We start from the raw sequence: 22,448 nt of genomic DNA, 5'->3' as shown, positions 1-22,448 counted from the left end.
GTTTGATTTATTGTTTTTGTTAATCATCTAGACTTAAGAAAGTAATGTGGAAAATGTTAATAATGCAGGTAAAACATATAAGTGTGTATGTGTATTTTTTCCCCTAGACAGCTAGTTGCTAAACATTTACCATCACATCCTTGAATAGAGTTCTTAGTCTCAAGTTATAGAATAATTTTCACTACATTGACCATGTCCATTAATTGATTTATAACGAGTTTTTTTTTAAGAAGCTCTATCTTTCCCCCTCCCCCACTAAAATGATGAGAGGTAGAGAATAGAGGCTGAGGGGAGAATAAATCTCTAATAGCGCTAACAGGTAGGCAAGTTAGAAATGATAGCTAAGTGGTGTGTGTGCATGCGTGTGTGTGTGTGTGTGTGTGTGTGTGTGTGTGTGTATGTGTGTGTGTGTATGTGTGTGTGTGTGTGCAAAGGGGGCAGAAATACAAAGGAAGAAGGACAAAGGTAAAAGACAACATGTTTGGAAGAATGCAAAAGAGCTTTACAAAATATGAATAGTTGAAGATAAAATGTGAAGTGATTCTCTGAAAAGTATAGCTTTTCCATTAAAACACATTGGAAAAATGTTTGAGTACCAAAATTAAGAAATAACAAAATTACAACATCAAAGAACAAATATTGCAGGCAGTCAAGGACAAAAAAAAATTCTGTTTCTTTCCAAGGAAAAATAGTTTAAAAACAAAATATATTATTCTGAAAAACAAATATTGGTTTGCATAACATATGCTGCAAAGCTGAACCTAATAAGTAATAAAAAAAATGGACTTTGAAGGTGAAGCAGTTGAGTCATTCCTTCAAAAGGAAACAGAAGTGATTAGTATATACAATGGGAAAATATCAAACAGAATAAAAATACAAAGATTTAGCTAATAATGAAAGACTAAGAAATGAAATTAATATCTTCATGCATCAAGGGTTTTTTTTAAAGCAAATCTATTACAGTTTAAAATTTATTCTAGAGTTGTACATAATGTAATATTATTTCAGATCCCATGACAAATAAAAGTTGCACTGTTTGATGAGAATATAACTAAGACCTTTGTTTAAACAAAACTTACATCCATGCTGGCTGTTAAAAGAAGATTCACTATTCTTGCTAGACAGATTACAGATTGTTTCTATTATCTCTATGACACAAATTAATAGAAAATTTGAAGATTCTACAAGGGCTTTCTGTAGATCCTATTCTGTAGAAATGTGTCTTCACGATAATAGTTATAAAATGCTAACCTAATCCCTATCACTTTTGGGAGAACATGAATTCTTGGAGAACATTTTAAATCAGAAATACTAGAGCCTTTGATGGGCTGCCCATTTGGAGAGTGCTTAACACGAGCCTATTAGAAATCTAAAATTTTCTTTTTAGCTTGCTGACTCCTTAGGGAAAGCTATTTCTTTTTAAAAGACCTAAGTAACTTTAAAGCACTTTTTTGAATGTCCTAAGATCTTCTTGGACTTCTTAAAGAGCATTTGCCTCACAGATTATTAGCCAGACTTTAAAACTAAGTTCTCTGTCTCAGAAAGAGACAGAGATAGAGGCAGAGAGGGAACTCTTCCTCTCCCCCTACTCCCCATTTTATTGTAAGGAAAACAAACAGGAGAGACTAAGTGTGACTTTAAAAAAGGGAAGGAAGGATATAAAAAAAGTTTAATGGAAACAACAATTATAACACTAAATGTGAAAAATTAAGATTCCTCAGTTATCATGAAAATGAATAGAAGAATGGGTAAAAACCCTCAACAATTTTTTTCCCATAAATTAGAAGCAACATGTGACATAGGGTCTAAATTCTTAAAAGAAAAGCTAGGCAAATTACAAAAAGTGATTGATAGTGACCCAACAATAGTAGAAGACATTAGTATACTTCCCTCAGAGCTGGATAAATTCAACAGAAAGAAGAATTAAATGATTGGTGGCAATTTCTGATTGGGAATATTAAAGAATATACACATTTCCCTGCATTCCATATTATCTTCATAAAATTGGTCATGTGCTTAGGCACTAAGGAGTCACATGCAAATATAAAAAAAGCAGAAAAATGAACATCTCCTTTAGAGACCATTACACAATAAAATTAGTGACATGTGGAGGAAATATGAACAAAAGATAGAGATCTAAATGGAAATTAAGTAATGACCTTCTGGATGACTCTGCCAAGAAACAAATCACAAGAACAATTAGCAATTAAATTAGAGAGAATGATACATCAAAATTTATGGGATGCACCTAAAATAGTCTTCAGAGAAAAGTTTATATTTCTGAAAACTTATAGAAGGATAAAATAATCCATCAGTTAGCTGATTATGCAAATAAAAAGAATTAAACCCCCAAACAATTACAAAATAAGGAATCCTGAAAATTAGAGAAATAGAGAAAATTGAAAATAACATATAACTGATAAAATAAGTTTTTAAAAGATTAACAAAATCAAAAAGCCATTAAATAACCTGCTCAAGACAAGAGAAACATTCAAATAAACAAAATAAAACATGACTAAAAAATTCACAACAAACAGGAAATAAAGAAAATTATTAGCAATTATTATACACAATTGCATGTCAGTAAAATTTATTTAAAAAAAAACCATAGAAGTAGATATTATCTATAAAAACATTTTGAACCTAAATGAGAAAAATAAGAAATGGAGATCTTAAAGAATCAATATCAGAAAAAGAAACAGAATAAAGGGGAAAAAAGGAATAATGAAAAAGAAAAAGAAAAGGTTTCCAGTTCAAATTCTACACACTTACAATAGCCTACCTTGGTCTCAGATAATAGAAACTGAAACATTATTCCCTTCTCTAGTCAGAGGCAGGGTATTTTGGGATCAGAATGTTGCATACGCTGTCAGATATGACCCATTTTCTGTTGCTTCTCTTAACTACTTTTCTTTGTTGCAACAAATGGCACAATTCTAAGAGTCAGATTGGGGCAGAGTTGTCACTGGGAGAATCCTGTACCCATGAATGACTATGATGTAAAAATAAAACAAAAACTTCAATAAAATACAACAACAAAAAATGCAGAGGCATCTGCTCTTAAACAAATGGCCCCAGGAAGACAGGAGGAGTATGGGTACGTCAGAGGCCAGGTAGAGACCGGCAGTGAAGAAAACAGAATGATAACCACCTTATCAGACCTGGTCTATGGGCTGATTAGAGAAACAGACAAACTCAGGAAAGGTGGGGTTTGGGTTTCTATTAATGCAATTCCCCTTTCATTCCTCAGGTATTTCATGGCAATCTCTGCTTACATATTTCTGATTTGGAGACCTGCAGTGGAGGTACCAGAATGTTGCAAAAAAAAAAATACCTTAATATCTGGTCAAATCTAGTTGCTTTGACAGGAATTGATTTGGTGAATGTCTAACACATCCACTCTGGGATTTAATGACTTGATTTGGGCAAACTTTAAAACAGTCTGGTTAGGTATTTATCCAATTAAGCTCTTTACATGTTGATAGACTAGAAGGTAAATGTATGAACTGACATCATTCATAGCAAGGCAAGGATATTCTGCATTTTGCTCTTTGATAATAATACAACCTGACACAATCCAGGAAATTTCAAGACAAAGTTGACACGCCATCATTTGCTGGCACGGTTTTGTCCTTTCTTAAAAATGAACAACTTAAGCAGGGGGAACTATTATCGAGGTTAAGTTTGACATTGTTGACATTTGTCACTTCATGTCATAACCTTAATAATATTTAAACATATTCATAGAGGAAGGCTTACTGATTGTTCAAAACACAACTAAGAATTCTGAAACCTGCAACCTCTTGAAACATTTGCTCCATCAGCAATCAACACATCAGATTTGCTTTGAGAGGTAAGTATTATCTGTCATGTTCCATAGGGGGAAAAAATAAAGACAGTTTTCTAAGGTCTCTGATTTTCTTTTATTATTATTATTATTCCTTTGTTTGCAGAGGTTACTTACATCAGTAACTAAGTATGCTGTGAATTTTTCTTTGTCCTTCATCAATCAAAGCAGATCAATTATAAGACCAGTGAAACTGGATCACAACTCCTAGCTACATGGTCATATTACCACTCATATTATTACTAAAAGCCACATCTATATTCCAGACTGAGATACTATAACCCCTTTGTCATTTTCCAATAAAAAAGACCATACCAAATAGGCAGAGCACACCGTAATTAGCAGCTGGCAGAGAAAGCTGTAAATCTGTATGAGTTCTGAACGATTTGCTTACATTGTTGCTTTGTTGACAAATGACGCTGTACATGTTAATGTTCCTGAAATGTCCCCATTGCACCTGACGTGCCAATAAATGCCAGCCAGCTGTATGAATTATGGAAATAAGATTTTTGTTTATGAAGGTATCCCAGACATTTATTTTACAGCATTCCTCTCGACAGATTTAATGTCTGGAGTTACATTGAGAAGATATTTGCTACCTGACATAATGGATAATGGATAATGGAAACCTTAAAGGCTCTGTTTTTTTTTCTTTTAATGATGGGACTAATATATATACATATACATACACTCTACGTGTACATGTACACGTGCTACATATACATGTATATTTAAATTTGCCTTATAACCACACATTTTGCACTCCTTTTAAAACACAGCATTTTAAATGAAATGATAATAGATTTCTTTCAAAGACTGGATAGCACAGACATGCATCTTTCATTTAATGTTAAGGAATATGTCTAGCAGCAAGTAAAATAAGACTGTTCTACAGAGAGACATCCATTTGCCTCCTAAAGGTTTCCCTTTCACCAGGTAGCCAACAATTATGTTACTAGCACTTTTGTACAACCAAGGTGATAATTCTAGATTTTTGAAGAAGGCCTAATCTTACACTAGATTTAAACATGCCTATTAAATTCAATATCTGTGATCCTGTGATTATTTTTTTTTTATCATTTATCTGCATAGCACATATATATTATATCTGGACAGCAGTATTTTGTGTAGATATTGAGATATCGTATCACAGAGGATCATTGGTGGAAGGGACCATGGAAATCACTTAGCCTACCCTATTGTAGGTGAAGAAACTTAGGTTTATGGAGGAGATGCAATTTGTGCACGGTCACAAAGCTAGTTAGTATCAGCCTTAGGACTTAGAACATAGATTCAGTGTTCATTCCATCAAACCATCCTCTCTCTCATTGCTTTTCTATTGTAATCACATTTTTCCATGTACATATGTCCATTTTCCCAACTTGATTTTAAATTCTTTAAATTTCTTTCTGCCTTCCCTACTAGTATAGTAAGAACTCTAAATACTATAGATGCTCATTAAATACTTGTTGATTAATTTTGTCCACTCAAAGTACAGGGGATCCTCCTCCCCCATCCAATGGAATCTTCTTAAAAATATAATGAAAGACTAAGAGCATTCCACTAAGACTCTATGTCTCATTGCTCAATGAGCCACTTACTTGAGTGCTGCCCATGGCAAAATCTCTCTTTGCAAATTCCATTCTGATGCTCTATACTGGTGTGAAATTGACATCTTGAAGGCTACACTGATGGATGATAAGCTTTGGAAGGTCCTACTATACTGAAAAGGTTTAGAATAGGGACCATTCAATCATTCAATCAACATTTACTAAGTGCCTACTCTGGGCCAGGCACTATGCTAAGAGGGGATACAAAGAGAGACAAAAATTAGGATTCTTTACCTTTTTTTTTCTTGGATTCCTTTGGCTGTCTGATGAAACTTTTGGATGCCTTCTCTGGAAAATGTTTTTGAATGCACAATATAGAATATGTAAGAATACAGAGGAACCCAATTTCATTGAAATACAAATTTTTAAACAGTTCACAGATTGTTGGGTTCATAGTTTCTAAATAGAATATTGGCTCAATGTGGGGCTAACGTTTGAGAAGCAGTCTAGCTAATTTTGAAGAGACATATTCAGAAAGTCAATCATCAAGCAATGATTATCCATCACTTCCACCCCCTCCCCCAGATGCTCATTAAGTCCATTTAAGATCTAGAGAACCTGGGATCTGTTTGGGCAGAGGGAGTATTCACACAGATGAAATCATGGAAGTAAGTTCAGCATGACTCAGTCAGCTAGGAAACCTAATTAACAGGGAATTATGGAAGGACTAGCACATGTGGTGAAAATTAGCTGACCTTATGATCACGAAATAATCACTTGTACTGAATTATGCAAACATAACAATAAAGGAAATTAAATAATAATAATTTAGAATCTTTTGTTTTAACATCAAATAGAGTGAAGTTTACATTCTTGCACACGAATATAAATCTACTCCAAGCGTATTCTTTGAAAAATATACTTGCTGCTTCCTTTGTCATGAAACATAACACAGACCTGCTGCTTTCTCTGAAGTGTATTACTTTGTAGAAACTATGTTTCTTTCCTCAGCCATATATAAAAGGAACTTAAAATATCCAGTTCTAGGCTGTGTCTAGAAGATCAATCCAATTGATCATGTGTTTGTTAATGGTAAAGCATTGATTGGCTCTCTGAATAATTAATCCTTGGCTCAAAAGAATATTTAATGGCTCCCTATTTCTGTTAGGCTAACATTTCCCTATTTGATTTCCCTCATCTTTACCTCTTGCCTTCCTGAAAGTCCCAGCTAAAAGATCACCTTCTATAGGAAGTCCTACGCCTTTTGAAATAGACTACCTCTAATCTATCCTGTACTTATCTTTTTTTGTACTTAGTTATTTGCATGTTGTCTCCCCCATTACAGTGTGAGCTCCTTGAGTGTAGGGGCTGTCTTTTGCCTTTCTTTGTACCCCCAATGCTTAGTACAATGCCTGGCACATGGTAGGCACTTATGCATTTTTACTCATTTACTGAGATTTAATGTTCTCTACAATCTGGCTCCAGCTACTTTCCCTATCTTATTTCATTATTAGAGCCCTTCCTCTATTTGTTATCCTACTCCAAATTGCTTACTAATTATTTGCCTTACATGACATTCCATTTTCAATCTTTACAACTGCATCTGGGGGTCTCCTTTGCTCAGAAGGCACTCCTCCCTCAATTCTGTTTCATAGACTCTCCAGCTTCTTTCGAAGTAGAGTTCAGTGCTTTCCTGACCCTTCTAGTTGTTAATTCCTGCTTCAAATTGCTTTGCATTTACTTACTGATACACATTTTCTTGGGCATCTCCCAGTCAGCTCTAAAGTCTTTGTGATCAGGGACTCTTTTGATTCTTGTTTTTCTATCCCAAGTGCCCAGTACAATGCCTGGCACATAGTAGGCAAGTAAGGAAAGTTTCAGAACTATTTATTGAAGGAAATCAATTGAATTCAGCAACCACTGACATAGTAATCAGTTTGCTTAAGATGAGAACATACTGATTTTTTGGCTATCTGTCCCAATCAGTAAGTAGTCAAAGTATTCAAACCTCTGCATTAGTTGACACAGTGCTTGAATCAGGAAGCCATATTAATATTGATTTAAGCTCTTCCAGAAAGCAGCCAGCAGGTACAAATATCTTAGAAAATCTTCTACTGAAAACTGTATCTTTAGCCTTGAATCAGCTCAACAAATTTAATTCATTTCATAAATATTTATTAAGCATCCACTGTGTATAAGGCACTTCTAGACACTGGATACAAATACAAAAACACAATAATCTCTGCCTTCAAGGAGCTTAGATTCCATGGGGGTCTACAAAATGACATAAATGAGTGAATGTAGTATTTATGCAACATAATACAAAATAGTTCCAAGAGGAGAGAGAGGGCTAATAACTGGGAGGATCAGAAAAGGACTTGATGTAGAAGATAGCATGTGGCCTGTGCTTTAAAAGAAGCTGGAAATTCTATGTCATTGTCACATCATTCACTATGGCAAGACATTGGAACTCTCACAGAACGCTTTGTTCACAAACACACACACACACACACACACACACGCACACACACACACACACACACACCCCTCTTATTCTATTTTTAAAGATACACTACTCTCTGAAGCCTAAAGATAAAGCAAAAACATTTACACAAATCTACCATTTTCTGAAATTTGGACAACGGAGTCTAGGTATATTTGAAATATAAACAGGGAGGGAAACCAAAATTACCTTTGTGACCAAAAGGCAGTCCCCACTGAAATGGTTTCTACTCCAAAAGACTCCAGATGGTTAAAATGATGCTTAAGTATATGCTGGCTACAGCTCAGTTCTTCTGGTCTACATTGGCCGTTACAGAAATGACACCCATACATACATAAAATTGTATGCACATATATTAACCATTTCACAGATTTGTGTTTGTGTGTATGTATGAAATGAAAAGCTCACAGTCATATGTCTATTGTACTCAAAGGGTTAAGACTCTAATTTTTGGCATAGTTGCTCTAGCCTGTATTTGCTCAAAGGAGGATTAAGGCTAATGTGCAGCAGAGGAGTAATGTAATGAAACCTGGACTATATCTTGCTGCTCACTATACCTGTACAATGGAAAACATAGGAACTCGGCCTTTACTACCCATTTTCCCTCTTTTGTGCATGGAATTCATTGAAACTAATGGGAAGGAAATTATAGTAGTCTCACAGGTCTCTAACAACAGGTCTCTGTGTGGATAAATTTAACTTGTCAAGATTCCTTACAGAATGACACAACTAAAGCCAAATAGTCAACTAAGAATAGCTAAAATCCTAAAAAAAAAAGTATTCTATTCCCTTTCTCCTGTTAAATAAAACCAGATACAGAATGGGCAAAAAGGCATAATTTGACTAAAGATGTACCAAAGTGATAATATTACTACTTACAAAGCTTTGGAGTTAAGCAAAAGCTAAATAATTACTTGTAGGAAGTCTTATTTCACTGAAGTTTTGCAATTTCTTTGTTTCTTAGATTTATCAGGGTCTAGTTTTTAAGAAAGGGATCCTTAATAACTAGTTTTCTGACAGCCTGTTATAGAAGTTTAAAAAATCGAACAACATTTCCAGCTGCCTAAATTTAAAGACTGTCACAATTAAAGTTGTACATTAGAAAAAATGAGCTTGGGGTATTGTAAGAAACATGGGCTTTGAATTTCAATACAAATGACCAGATACACACCCACTGCAATATACTGAACTGAAAACTAGAAAAATTGGCATTTTCAACTAGTCAAGTAAAACTGAAAAAAAAAAAGATTTCTGAGGCACTAATCCTTGTCAATCTTCTATTTTCAGACATTTCATCATGGTGCTACAAGCTGAACAGATCACTGCTTTGTTCATAAAAGCGACATATATTGATGGTCACGATTGAGAGTTGGGCATGAAATGGTATGAGTATAGGAAATGTCCTTGTGAGATGGAAGGTCAAAGAGACTGGAGAAATACATCTTACAAAAAAGAGATTGCAGTGAAGAGTAGAGGATTATTGGTGTGAGGAGTTTTAAAAGTATATGTAAACATCTATTGAGGAAGATGTGGTGCACCACATGAAGTATTTTCAGCTTTGTCCAGCACACAATGCCCTCAGACATTCATATTGGACTGGATTCTCCATTTATATGAACCAATGCCTGGGTAGAGCATAAAGAAAAACGTGATCTACTCCTCTACTAGGTGTTAGACAAGGTATGAAGAAGTCAGTATTTTCTAAAAGCTGTCTAAAGCCAACAATGACATAATAACATTTACAAACTTGTAAGAAGGCATATGTATATATCCACAGAGATATGTGACAGAGTCAGTAAGGCAAACATTTGCATAGGATCCCAGATCTAGGTTTGGAAAGGGGTCTCAAAGAATGTTTAGACCAACCACCTCATTTTACAGATAAAGAGACTGAGGGTCAGAAAGGTTAAGAACTTGACCATCACACAGTTAGTAAGCATCAGAGTTGGGATTGGCTTCAGTCAGTGTTTCTTTCCCCATACCCTGCTGCCTCAGGAAATAACATAGTAAGAGGAATAATAATAATAGTAATACTAATAGTAAGGGGAAAGAAGACCTGGACTGAAGTCTAACTTTGGCTTATTAGCTAGGAAACCCTATGCAAGTGACTTTATGTTTCTGGAACTCCATGTTCTCATCTCTATAATGAGGACAATCATATTTGTGCTATTGACTTCACAGAGTTGTTGTGAGGCTTACAAAACTGTAATGTATGCCAAAGCATTTCGTTGCAATGAAGCCCTTTAAGTATAATCTGTTAATGTTGTCATTATCATGGGGCACTTACTTTAGACAAGATATTACACTAGCTGCTGCAGGGAATTATTAAAAATTATAAGAGGAAGCCATTACCTTCGAGAAGCTTGCAGCTCAGAAAAGGCAAATGGATTAAATGATGATTAATAATGTGTGTGCATGTGTTCATGTGTGTATATTCACACACATGTATATGCACACATACATATGTACATACACATGTACATATATACACCCATACATACACATTTCTATACTCCAACATAGTGATATCATGTTAGTCCTCTTCGAGAATGAAGGACAACAACCAGCCAATTATCTATGACCCTACTTGATGAGTGATGAGACTTCTCCTTAAAACTGATGAGGTAAAAATACCCAAAATGGCTCCAGCAGAAATGAAGCAGAAGGTGCTCTAGCCCAGTGCCGAACTTTAGAGAGGAGGAGAGACAGGGGAGTTATAAAGTCATGACATCATGACCCAGGAAAAACAACCACCCTTGATTACATCCCACTGCTTTGTTATTAATGGATAAGCCAGGAAGAAAAACTGGAGTCCTATAAAATCCAGCTGATGAAAAGCACACTAAGAAACAGTTGGACTGAAAATTAGAAGTTTCTCCCTGTGACAGAACTGAATTAAAAGTTATATACCAATCTCCACACTCCCCCTCCCTTGACTTCTCTATTGACTTGATTACAACTGTCTTGTAGGCCACAAATAAATTAGTTTTTGGAAGCATTTAAAAAAATTGAATGCATTAATTTGTTTGCTTCTAGAATATAGAAATTGGCTGGTGGAGTTTAGACATTTTGAACAATGTCCTAAATTTTGGGATTTAGCTATGGGTAGTCTGGGTCTAAGAGAAGCTGTGGGTACATAGCCGTGTAGTGGTTGTTTAAGTGCCTTTCCAATTGTTTTTCTTTTGATGACTCTAAACCTATAAATAAAATTATATTCAGTTTGCTCAGCTGATTCTATTCTGCTAGTCACATGTCTATGTATTGGTGCAATATTGTGGAGGTAGTTTCCAGGCATGGAAACTCAGAGCTATTATTATTGGATAAATTCACAATGATGATTCTTCTTGGACTATTGGACATGTTTTGCAACCCAAAGACAAATGGAGATAGAGAGGTCCCTCTGTCAAAGAACTATAGAGACCTTGATTCTTCCCTAGAACTCCCTCTTGTGTTAAGTGGAATAGTATTTGCTAGAGTGGGTGTGGAACTTCCAAGTGATTAGATCTTTTGGTGAACAGAACAAATTAGTTAGTAGCTGAGAGTATAACTGGTGATTGAATAAAATAGTTCATAACTGTACAACTCTTTAAGGTTTATGAACTACTTTCCATGACATAATCATATTATGAAAGATGCACAAGAATTATCCCCTTTTTATGGATGAGAAACTGGGACTCAGAGATGTCACACACCTTTTCTGTGGTCACATAGCTAATAAAAGTCAGAACTAAGACCTGAAAACTGACCTTCTAAATCTAAGAATATTTATCTTTCCACTACAACATGCTGCAAGATATAAATTGGAATATTATGGTATATTTGTTTTAAAAATCACATTACTTTATAGTCACCTCTCCAACATGTAGGAAAGCTAGACTGGATATAGATTGGGAAGACTATGCAGAGAAAGTAAAAGAGAGACAGTATTTAGTAGAAATAATTATTACTGGCAGGAAGAAGCTGGAAAGGTAAGAATGAAGAATAGAAATTTAGTCATTTAGGCACAAGCATTTATTGTGTTTATTCTGTGAAAGAAAATTGTACTTAATAAAAGAGTGAATAGCTAGTGTAAGAGTGAATAAATCAATCTGATTACCTACACAATTTAAAGCAATTGATAAAATGCTTTGGTACCTTAATCAGGTGGGAACCCATGTCTATTGAAATCAAAGACATTCCAACTAAATGTAAAAAGCTCTTGATCAATGTAGATGTCTCTGATGAACCATTGGATGAACTGGAAGTGATGGTGTACAGGAAGAGTATTTGGATTGTTTGAAAAAGTTTGGTTACTCCCTGGGGATTATCTATGAAAATATCAAGCCAGTTGGATCTGATTGAGACTTGTGGTGGAATAAACATCTGGTGGCAGAACTGCTTCTGAGAGGAATTGTTTAAAGGAGAGGAGCAAACTTCCTTATCTTTAGCTTTGTCCTCCTTCTATCTGGCCTTGACCAGAGTAGAGCCTTAGGAACATATAGGGACAAGTATGGTATATTATCACTTTAATGGAGTGGGTCATTTGATTGATTTACTCAATTAGACCCCCACCTGATACTGAGGGATAGAAAAAAAAACTCTCTCCAAAGGCAATCTCATTTATTCCAAAGATTTAAAATATCACCTCTAAGCAGATGACTTCCAAATTTACAGGTCCTGATCTTTCTTCTGAGCTCCAGACCTACACTTCCAACTGCCTATAGAATATCTCCATCTTTTGGTACTTCAAATTTAACATGGTTAAATCTCACAATATCTCCTTTCACTTTCTTCTGATCTCACTACTATTAGTCTAATACAAGTCCTATTAGCGCTTGCCTGGACTATCACAACAGTTTTCTAATTGATTTTTCTCCCTCTGGCCTTCAGCTTTTCTAAGCCATTCTTCACATCACTCTCAGATTTCATCTTCCTTATGTACAGATCTGGATCATATCAGTCTTCTACTTAAAACCTATCAATTGCTTCCTATTGCCTGCCACCAAAATTTCAGATTCTATCCTGACATTCAGGACTTGAACATTATTTACTAAGATAGATGGTAATAACCTTTAGTATAAAATATCCCTTCTCCCTCTTCAAAAATGAAAAAAAAAAGTCTTATGCACTTTCCCACAAGTACATATAGAGTCCAGTGGAAAGTGGATTTAAGCTTAAACTGAAACTATGGCCAAAGATAAAAGGCTCATGATTGCTGGAAATCCTTTTTTTTTTTTTTTTATTTTGTAGGAGCCTCAAGAAGTTCACTTAGGCAGGGTGTAGTTTCCTATGGATCTGTGTTCAGTCTGGCTTTGGCTCCCAATGCAGACAATGTCAGTGGTTGATCTGAGGATGCCACTATGACACTGATGGAAAAATGAGAAGTCTTCTTGACCTCTAACGTTTGCAAAGTCCTCCTCTAGCTAATGTAGGGTGAGAGCGGAAGAGCTAGGCTGAGGCCAACATAGGTCTTTCCATCCCCACCCCCACCCCAACCCCCACTCTTAAAGATCCTACTAAAAGACAGCACTAGCTCCAATCTTGGAATTATTCTTATCTAGCTTTATATTTTAATGACAACCTCTGCCATATCAAAGTTTCTTCAGCCTATCCAGTAGTACACTCAAGGCCTTTTATACTTTTTAACTAAAACCTATGACTGAGTCTTGCTTTCACCTTGTCAAAGTAACAGGGTATCTTATCACTTATTTTAAGTGCGGTTCGGTGACTTGATTGACTGGCTGAATCAACTACATCCTTTATGCCTGATTCATAGTCAGAAATGGTTCCCTTTTACCCTGCTTGTAACACTGTACTAGATTTTAAGCTTGATGAGAAAGGGGTTATGGTTAGTAACAAGACTGACCTTTCTTCCTTCTTTCCCTCCTTTCATTCCCTTCTTCCCTTTACTCTTAGTGTTTTGAAGTACTGAGAAAATTATCTACATTCCCTGCCCAATTCCTTTTACTGTAGATGTGATGGATTCAGCTTGGTCATTTTGTTTTGTTTTGTTTTGTTTTGTTTTAAATTTATGTAGTATTTTATTTTTCCATAGGCATATGTAAAAACAATTTTAAACATTCACTTTAAAAACTTTGAGTTTCAAATTTTCTCTCTTTTTCCCTCTTCATCCCCCCATTCAGAAGGCATGCAATTTGACATAGATTATACATGTGTAGTCATACAAATCATTTCCATAATAGTCATGTTGTAAAAGAAAACATAGACCAAAAACACCCTCAAGAAAAATAAAGTTAAAAAAAAAAGTATGCTTCAATCTGTATTCAGACTCCATGAGTTTGGTTTTTTTTTTTTTTCCCCTGGGAGTGGATAGCATTTTTCATCATAAGTCCTTCAGAGTTGTTTCGGTTCATTGTATTGCTGAGTATAGCTAAGTCATTCACAGCTGATCATCTTACAAAGTTGCTGTTACTTTGTACACAGTACATTTCACTTAATATCAGTTCATGTAAGTCTTTCCAGGTTTTTCTGAGAGCATTATGTTCATCATGCCTTATAGCATAGTAGTATTCCATCACAATCACATAACACAATTTGTTTGGCTCTTTCCAATTGATAGGTATCCCCTCAATTTCCAATTTGCCACCAGAAAAGAGCTACTATAAATGTTTTTATACATATGGGTCTTTTTCCTTTTTTAAAAAAACTATTTTGGGATACAGACCTAGTACTGGTATTACTAGGTCAAAGGGTAATGGTTTTATAGCTCTTTGGGCATATTTTCAAATTGTTCTACAAAATAATTGAATCAGTTCACAACTCCACCAACAATGCATGAATGTGTCATTTTTCCCACATCCCCTCCAACATTTATCATTTTCCTTTTCTTTCCCAGTAGCCAGCCTAATAGGTATGAGGTAACACCTCAGAATTGTTTTAATTTGCATGTATCCAATCAATAGTGAGTTAGAGCATTTTTTATAGATAGCTTTGGTTACTTCATCAGAAAACTGTTCATGTATTTTGATCATTTATCGATTGGAGAATGGCTCTTAGTTTTATAAATTTGATTCAGTTCTCTATATGTTTGAGAAGTGAGACCTTCATCAGAGAAACCTGCTTCAAATTTTTTTTACAGTTACTATTTTAACTGTATTTCTCTCTCTCCTTTCATCCTGTTCCTCCTCAAAAGTGTTTTGCTTCTGACAACCTTTCTCCCAATCTAACCTCCCTTATCACCCCTCCTCCTTTCTCTTAACCCTTTCCCCTTCTACTTTACTGCAGGGTAAGATAGATTTCTATACCCAATTGAGTATGTATGCTATTCCCTCTTTGAGCCATTTCTGATAAGATACTGGTTCACCCACTCCCTCTCATCTCTCCCCTCTTCCCCTCCACTGTAAAAACTTTTTCTTGCCTCCTTTATATGGTGTAATTTACCTCATTCTAGCCCCTCTTTTCCCTTTCTCCCAGTACATTCCTCTATCAACTCTTGATTTTATTTTTTTAGATGCCATCTCTTCATATTCAACTCATACCTGTGCCCTCTGTCTGTATATACTCCTTCTAATGAGAAAGTTCTTATGAATTACAAGTATCATCTCCCCATGTAGGAATGTAAAAATGTAAATCCCCAGAAGGATTATACTCAGTTTTGCTGGGTAGGTGATTCTTGGTTGTAATCCTAGCTCCTTTGCCCTCATATCATATCATATTTCAAGCCCTCAGGTCCTTCAATGTAGAAGCTGCTAAATCTTGTGTTATCCTGAATGTGGCTCCACAATGCTTGAATTGTTTCTTTCTGGCTGCTTGTAATATTTTCTCTTTGGCCTGGGAGCTTTGGAAGTCTATAATATTCTTGGGAGTTTTCATTTTGGGATCTCTTTCAGGAAATGATCAGTGGATTCTTTCAATTTGTACTTTATACTCTGGTTCTAGAAAATAGGGAAGTTTTCCTTGATAGTTTCTTGAAAGATGATGTTTAGGCTTTTTTTTTTTATCATGGCTTTCAGGTAATCCAATAACTTTCAGATTATCACTCCTGGATCTATTTTCCAAATCAGTCATTTTTTTCAATGAGATATTTCACATTGTCTTCATTTTTTAATTCTTTTGGTTTTGTTTTATTGTTTCTTGATTTCTCATAAAGTCATTAGCCTCCATTTGCTCAATTCTAATTTTTAAGGAATTATTTTCTTCACTGAGCTTTTGTACCTCCTTTTCTAATTGCCAATGGAATTTAATTTATAAGGAGATTTTTTTCCTTCAGTGAATTTTTGTGCCTCTTTTTCCATTTGGCCAGTTCTGCTTTTTAAGGCATTCTTCTCCTCATTAGCTTTTTGTACCTCTTTTACCATTTGGCCTAGTCTGTTTTTTAAGTTATTTTCTTCAGTATTTTTTTAATGTGTCTCCTTTACCAAACCGTTAACTCATTTTTCATGATTTTCTTGCATCACTGTCATTTCTCTTCCCAATTTTTCTTCTTCCTTACTTGATTTTTAAAATCCTTTTTGAGCTCTTCTATGGCCTCAGACCAATTCAAATTTTTCCTGGAGGCTTTGGATGTAGGAGCTTTGGTTTTGTTATCTTCTTAGTGTGTGTTTTGATCTTCCTTGTTACCATAGTAACATTCTATGGTCAGAATTCCTTTCTGTTGTTTGCTCACTTTCCCAACCTATTTCTTAATTTTTAACTCTTTGTTAAAGTAGGGCTCTACTTCCAGGGTGGAGGGTGCACTATCTCAAGCTTTATGGGTTTTGTGCACCTGTTTTCAGAGATACTTCTCAGGACCTGTAAGTTTTCAGTTCTTCCAAGGGTATGATCTAAGGAGAGATGTATTTACTCCTTTCCTGGCCTGTGCTCTGGTCTGTGAGAGACCGCAGGTATTCTTTTCTGCCTTGAAACTGTGATGAGGTTCTCTACTTCACTGTGGCTGTGAGCTCTTGTGTGCTAGTGCTGCTTCTTGCCCTGGTCTGCCCTCAGGACAACAACTTGGGCAAAGCAACAATCTTGTCCCCCAGTGCCAGCAAACAGACCCCTGTAATCTTTTTCTGAACAGATGTTTGGCCCCCTTACCGTCTATGGGCTGAGAACTCCAGAAGCAGCTGCTGCCACTGCCAGCCTACTCCTGGTTTGCTGGGGCTGGGTCTATGCTGGCGTGGCCTGCACTGGACTGTGCTCCACTCTCATCCTGGTGCAACAGACCTTTCCTGCTGACCTAAGCTGTCTTTGGCTGGAAAATTATTTCACCCTGTCCCTTTGTGGGTTCTACTGCTCCAGCTACTATATTATGGCATTATTTAAAGGTATTCAGAGGTGTTTGGGGGAGAGCTCAGATGAGTTCCTGCCTTTTCTCCACCATCTTGGCTCTTTTCCCTCACCCTCTTGTTAATTTAAATGGACATAACCACATATCTCAGGAATAACAACAACAACAATTATAGTTAGCATTTATATGGAACTTCACATTTTACAAAGTGCTTTACAAATATTTTTCTCATTTTATCCCCAAGAAGAGAACTGAGGAACTAAGACATAGTTGGAAACAAATTGGTGAATCTGCCAAGTCATCAGATTGATGGGGTGTGTTTACTCAGACAAGAGACACACTGCTCAGATTCCTGAAGAAAAGAGGACAATAGAATGCAAGCTCCTTGGATTTCTTTGTATTCCTATGTCTAGAATGTAGTTAGCAGTTAATAAAAATTTGTTGACTGACTTGCCTACTTAAGCTTTTGGTCAACATATCTCAACCTGATATCAAAGACTAACAACTACTTAGAGATGAAAAGGGTGGAATGTTCTTGATTCCATTACCAATTGCCATGAGATCAGAACAGATGGCCTTTGTCTAGTTCTCTGTGCTGAATGCAAGGAGAACTGTGTATCTTGCCAAGACGGGGAATCTCTACATTATGCCCTTCTATATCAGCAGGCAGGGGACCAAACAAGAAAATAATTTTTCTCAGCTGAAGACTCATGAAGTCTAGAAAACTACAATACACACATCAGTTATAGAAATTATAGTGTAGGGTGCTGCCACCTGTTTGGAATTGCTTAGAATTACAGGAGGAGAGACCTACGGTTTTGCTGAGAGGTAACATACTCTAGGAGACCTATCTAGTGTATGAACCATAAGTGATTGAGGCTATATTTACCTATAGAGAAAGGCTGATGATTGGTAGGTATATCATCACTGTTGTGAATTTCATTTATTTTCCTCTCTCTTTTTCTCTCCTCTCCTCTCTTCTCTCTCTTTCTCTCTTCCTCCCCCACCTCTCTCTTTCCTCTTACACACACACACATACTTGGTATACATACAAATACCTTTCGTGAATTTTGAGAACTCTGCTTACAAAGGAAGTTGGTTGACAAGTTGACACATTGAATATCATTTAATGAGTTTCCCTGATCTCCTGGGCAGGGGCTATGAGACAGATAGGTGAGAAAACCCCTAAATTTGACTTGTATGTTAAATTAGGGTCTTTGCATAATAATGTGAGAGGCTCTGACAGACATAAGGGTTTGGATCTTACTTCTCCTTGTATCTTCCAAAGTACACAGTTCTATAGGTAGTAGGTACTTAATAAGTTTGTTGCGAATACCTCATAAATCTTAGTTTTAGATAAATATGATTTGCTAGTATTATTACTATTTGTTCACTTCAATAGTTTTGATGAGTAAGTAGGTTAGAAAATTGAAAGGGGGTAGAGATCACCATGAGCTGGGTTATTTGGATGGCCTAATGGAGGATATTTCCATCATATCTTACATTCCAGCAGGATAGCAGGGTCAACTGGACATTTTATCAACTACTTTATTGCTATCTCCCTTCTGACCATGAAATAGCAACCCTTTGGACTGAACTTAAAGAAAACATTCCTCTCACCTGATGAATTAATGCACTTGGTTTTTAGATTTTTCTCTAGGACCTGAGTTGTAAAATTCATATCGTCCTACTATATTTTGTCCTATGCCGTGTTTCATGACCCATTTAGCTATCCACCAGGACACAAGGGCCGATACAGCATAGGCATTTCTTGCTATCTGTACTATTTCTGCATGCATACCCTGCCCCCTCCCAGCTTTCTACCTCTTGCTCTGGGAACACTAATCAAATCAATACTACCATTGCTACTGGAAAGGGAATGAGTATCTCCTGCCTTATGGTTCTATTTATAATCCCTGTGACTACTTAGACTAAAATTCCCTTGCCTAGCCTCTACTCACTTTTCTGTACTGTATTCCCTTTTCAAATGTAAACTCATTTAGGGTACAGACTGTCTTTCTTTCATGTTTGTATTCCCAATATCTAACACAGTGCCTGGCACATAGTAGGTGTTTAAAATGCTTATTGATGATTGACTGATTGAAGAAATCGGACATGATATTAGCTTTGGGCATATAGATAGGATTTGTACCTGGATAAAACATCTTTATTCTCTCTTTTTCTTTCTTCATATACATGCAAACATATATAGACATACACACATATACATATACACAAATATACATATATGTGTGTGTGTGTATATATACACACACACACACACACACACACACACACACACACACACACATATACTTCAGTAAAGGCAGAAGCTTGGAGAGGAGAATATCATGAGAATTCTTATCCTACAGATATTTGAAATTAAAGTGAATATAGATGACAACTATGGATAAGGAATAATAATAAAGAGCAGAGCCTTTAGGCCTCAAGGCTTCATTGATCTTGGGACATTAAAAGGAGTTATTCTATTACTTCGAAAGTCTTATAGATCAATTTCCTAAGTAACAAAGATTGTCTAATAACCAAAAGATGACAAATCTGGTAGGGTAAAAATGTACTACATGCCATTAGATAGGTGAAGTGAAGGGATTATTCAACATATTGAATCATTATGAATGTGGGCAGTTCATAACATTCCCCATTCCCTTTTTCCTTGGGAATGAGTTTTTTAAACAAATAAAATGAACAAAGCAGATAATTTAAAATGTTCTGTTTGGTATTATTAAGATTTCAGAGTCAGGATGCACATTTGAGGGCACATCTAACAGAGGAGTCTTCTCTATACCATCTCAGACAAGGGGTCACTAAGGTTCTGCTTGAATCTTGTTTCTACTGTTTGTCAAAAGGGAACAGAGCTGACAAAACTATCATATTTGGATAACTTGGAAGTTAAATATGGTCACCTATCAATTGTCTATAACAATGGAAAGGCACAATGGCATGGATTTGAGCAAACTGGGTAATCCTTACTTATTTATATGTGGTTTATGAACATATATAAATTTCATAAATTTACTACAAATAGGTTAATTTTTCTAATTATATCTTGCCTATGCTTTTAAAATAAATTTTGTCTTTCTTGAGTGCAAAGATTGATGACACAAAGTAATGGTTTAGAATTATCTTTGAGTAACAAGAATCCCTCCTGAAATTAAAAAAAAAGTTTCCCAAGACTAGAAAAAGGGGACCTAAATCATACAGGAAATTGAAAGAAACACGGGAGATCAAAAGAAAAACAATACAGATGTTTTTGTAGCCTTTTGTTTTCATAATTTAACCATTTCTCATAATTGGATTATAGTGTGTGTGTGTGTGTGTATGTGTGTGTGTGTTTGTGCATGTGTGTGTGTGTGAGTGTGTGTGTATGTGTATGTGCATGTATGTGGTGCTGCTTAAACTAGGTCAGTAGAGAGAGGAAAGAATAATGATTGAGCTTTAATTTTTTGTTTTTACAAAAATCTATTAGTAGATAGGTTAATGCCAGATAGTAACCACTCTTTAGACATGACCTAGGATTTCATATTCATTTGGGATAGTTCTTCATTTGAAATCTAGCTGTAGGAAATGAGGAATAAAATGTTGAGATACTCCTGGAGAAGCAAATATCCCTTAGTTCGTATTTAACCAACAACCCAGTATTAGGCTTTTGGCTACAGATGAACGTAGATAGTGTGTATGATGGTGATTAACTCACACTTAGAAAAATGAAACTGGTTCGAACATGCTAGATAGAGAATCAGAGGCCTGGGTTGGAGTCCCAGCTCTGCTGTTTATGACCTATGTGACCTTGGACAAATCATTCCAATACTGTGGGCCTGTAACTTTCCTCACCTGTAAAATCAGAGTTGGACTGCACGATTTGTAAAGTCCTTTCCAGCTGTACATCTAATATCTTATGATCATGATATTAGAATACTCTCTAAATCAGAAAACACACATAATTCTTATTGATCCATTCCGGCATCCGTTCTTTAAAATCCCCCTTTTGTCTGTGCTCTCCACATTTGGTCTACGTTTTGGAATAAGCTAAGATAAAGTTTGAGAAACATTAGGATCTAGTTTAACAACATCAAAATATGTACTATAGGGGCTTGATCCTCCTCTCCTCCCCCTCATCTCCGTCACATCATATAAAATTTTACTCATGATCCAGAGACGTTCTTTTAAAAAGATTCAGCTAAGTTAATAAATGTGTCATCTACCTTTCTGACCCATTTTTAAATGAAATCAAACAGTGCCTGTTTTTTATAACTTGACTTTCTCTAAAGGTAACAGTTCATAAAAAAACAAAACAAAACTGTGAAACTATGACTGGGAACAAACAAATTAAACAAATGACAATGTAATAAAATCAAAAGGCGGCTGTTCTCCTCTGGTGGAAGAATTGCATCTTCAGTGGGACTAATACATCTTGCAGAAAACAATTTTAAATAATATGTAACATATGGATTCAGCTTTTATTATTCTTCTAAAAGAAGACAATTATATTTATGTGATAAACTGTTCAGTGTTAGTAGCATAATGTTTGTATTACTGGCCACTTAAATAATCTTTGGCATACTTTTACATCACATCCAGCCTCTGGTTCTTTTGAAATCCATCTTCCAAAGTCAGCTCTGTCTGTTACTACAGCACAGTGGTCTCTGGGCTGCTTCTTTGGGGCTTTCAGGGGGAAAAAAAGGCACGGCAGGTAACATTGCTGTAAAACTAGATGTGAGAAGATCTTTGTTTTTTAGCTACAGTAGCTCTGGCAGCATGCTTACCCATCTCCTGTGCCTCTATTCTCCCCACACCCTCGAATCTCTCTCTTTTCTTTTTCCTTCTTGGAAAGAAGCCTCACAGACAGCACTGGGGAAATGAAGAAAAAACAGCTTTTGATGTTCAGCTTTTAGGGAAGGGGTTATCACCTGGTGCTTACTTTGAAACACTCTGAGGTAGGTTTTCAGTAGCCTCCTCCATTGCCCTGGTTGACTTTGGCTCTCCTTTATTTTTACTTGAAAAGATCATATTTTGGAGAAGAGGGGATAAAAGCCAAGTCTTAGGGAGAGAGAAAGACAGAGATAGCAGTCTGATACATTGAGCTCTTGAACTGTCCCTCTCCAAAGGATTGCCTGGAAATAGTAGAAAGGTTTGTCTTCACACCTCCTAGTTTGACTGGGTTTGAAACCTGCAGACATTTCTAAATAGAGGGGAGAGAAAGCTTTCCAAATTGTCATTCTGAGTTACTCTCAAGCCTCTGTTGAGTACATAGACACGGTTGTCTCTGTGCATAGGAGAGATGAGGTTCATGTGGTTCTCTGCTATCTTTGTTCATGTGGC

At 36.0% G+C, this 22,448-nt stretch overlaps 1 protein-coding gene across 7 annotated transcripts in view; it reads right to left on the bottom strand.

Annotated features, from left to right (window-relative positions):
- ARHGAP15 (Rho GTPase activating protein 15) overlaps positions 1 to 22,448 on the bottom strand; it is an 826,255-nt gene that overhangs the window by 199,137 nt on the left and 604,670 nt on the right. The window contains exon 13 of one of the 7 annotated variants that reach the window (XM_078146832.1): positions 21,893 to 21,977. The exons of the other annotated variants lie outside the window; for them this stretch is intronic. Within the exon in view, the coding sequence (XP_078002958.1) occupies positions 21,893 to 21,977 (85 nt within the window). The remainder of the gene's footprint in view (positions 1 to 21,892; positions 21,978 to 22,448) is intronic. 7 annotated transcript variants of the gene reach the window in all.

This window comes from Phascolarctos cinereus, unplaced genomic scaffold (genome assembly GCF_003287225.1).
Source record: "Phascolarctos cinereus isolate Bilbo 61053 unplaced genomic scaffold, phaCin_HiC Scaffold_726;HRSCAF=1367, whole genome shotgun sequence".
Taxonomy (NCBI): Eukaryota; Metazoa; Chordata; class Mammalia; order Diprotodontia; family Phascolarctidae; genus Phascolarctos; species Phascolarctos cinereus.
The sequence above is the reverse complement of the archived record's forward strand: the minus strand, read 5'-3'. Positions and strand labels throughout refer to the sequence as shown.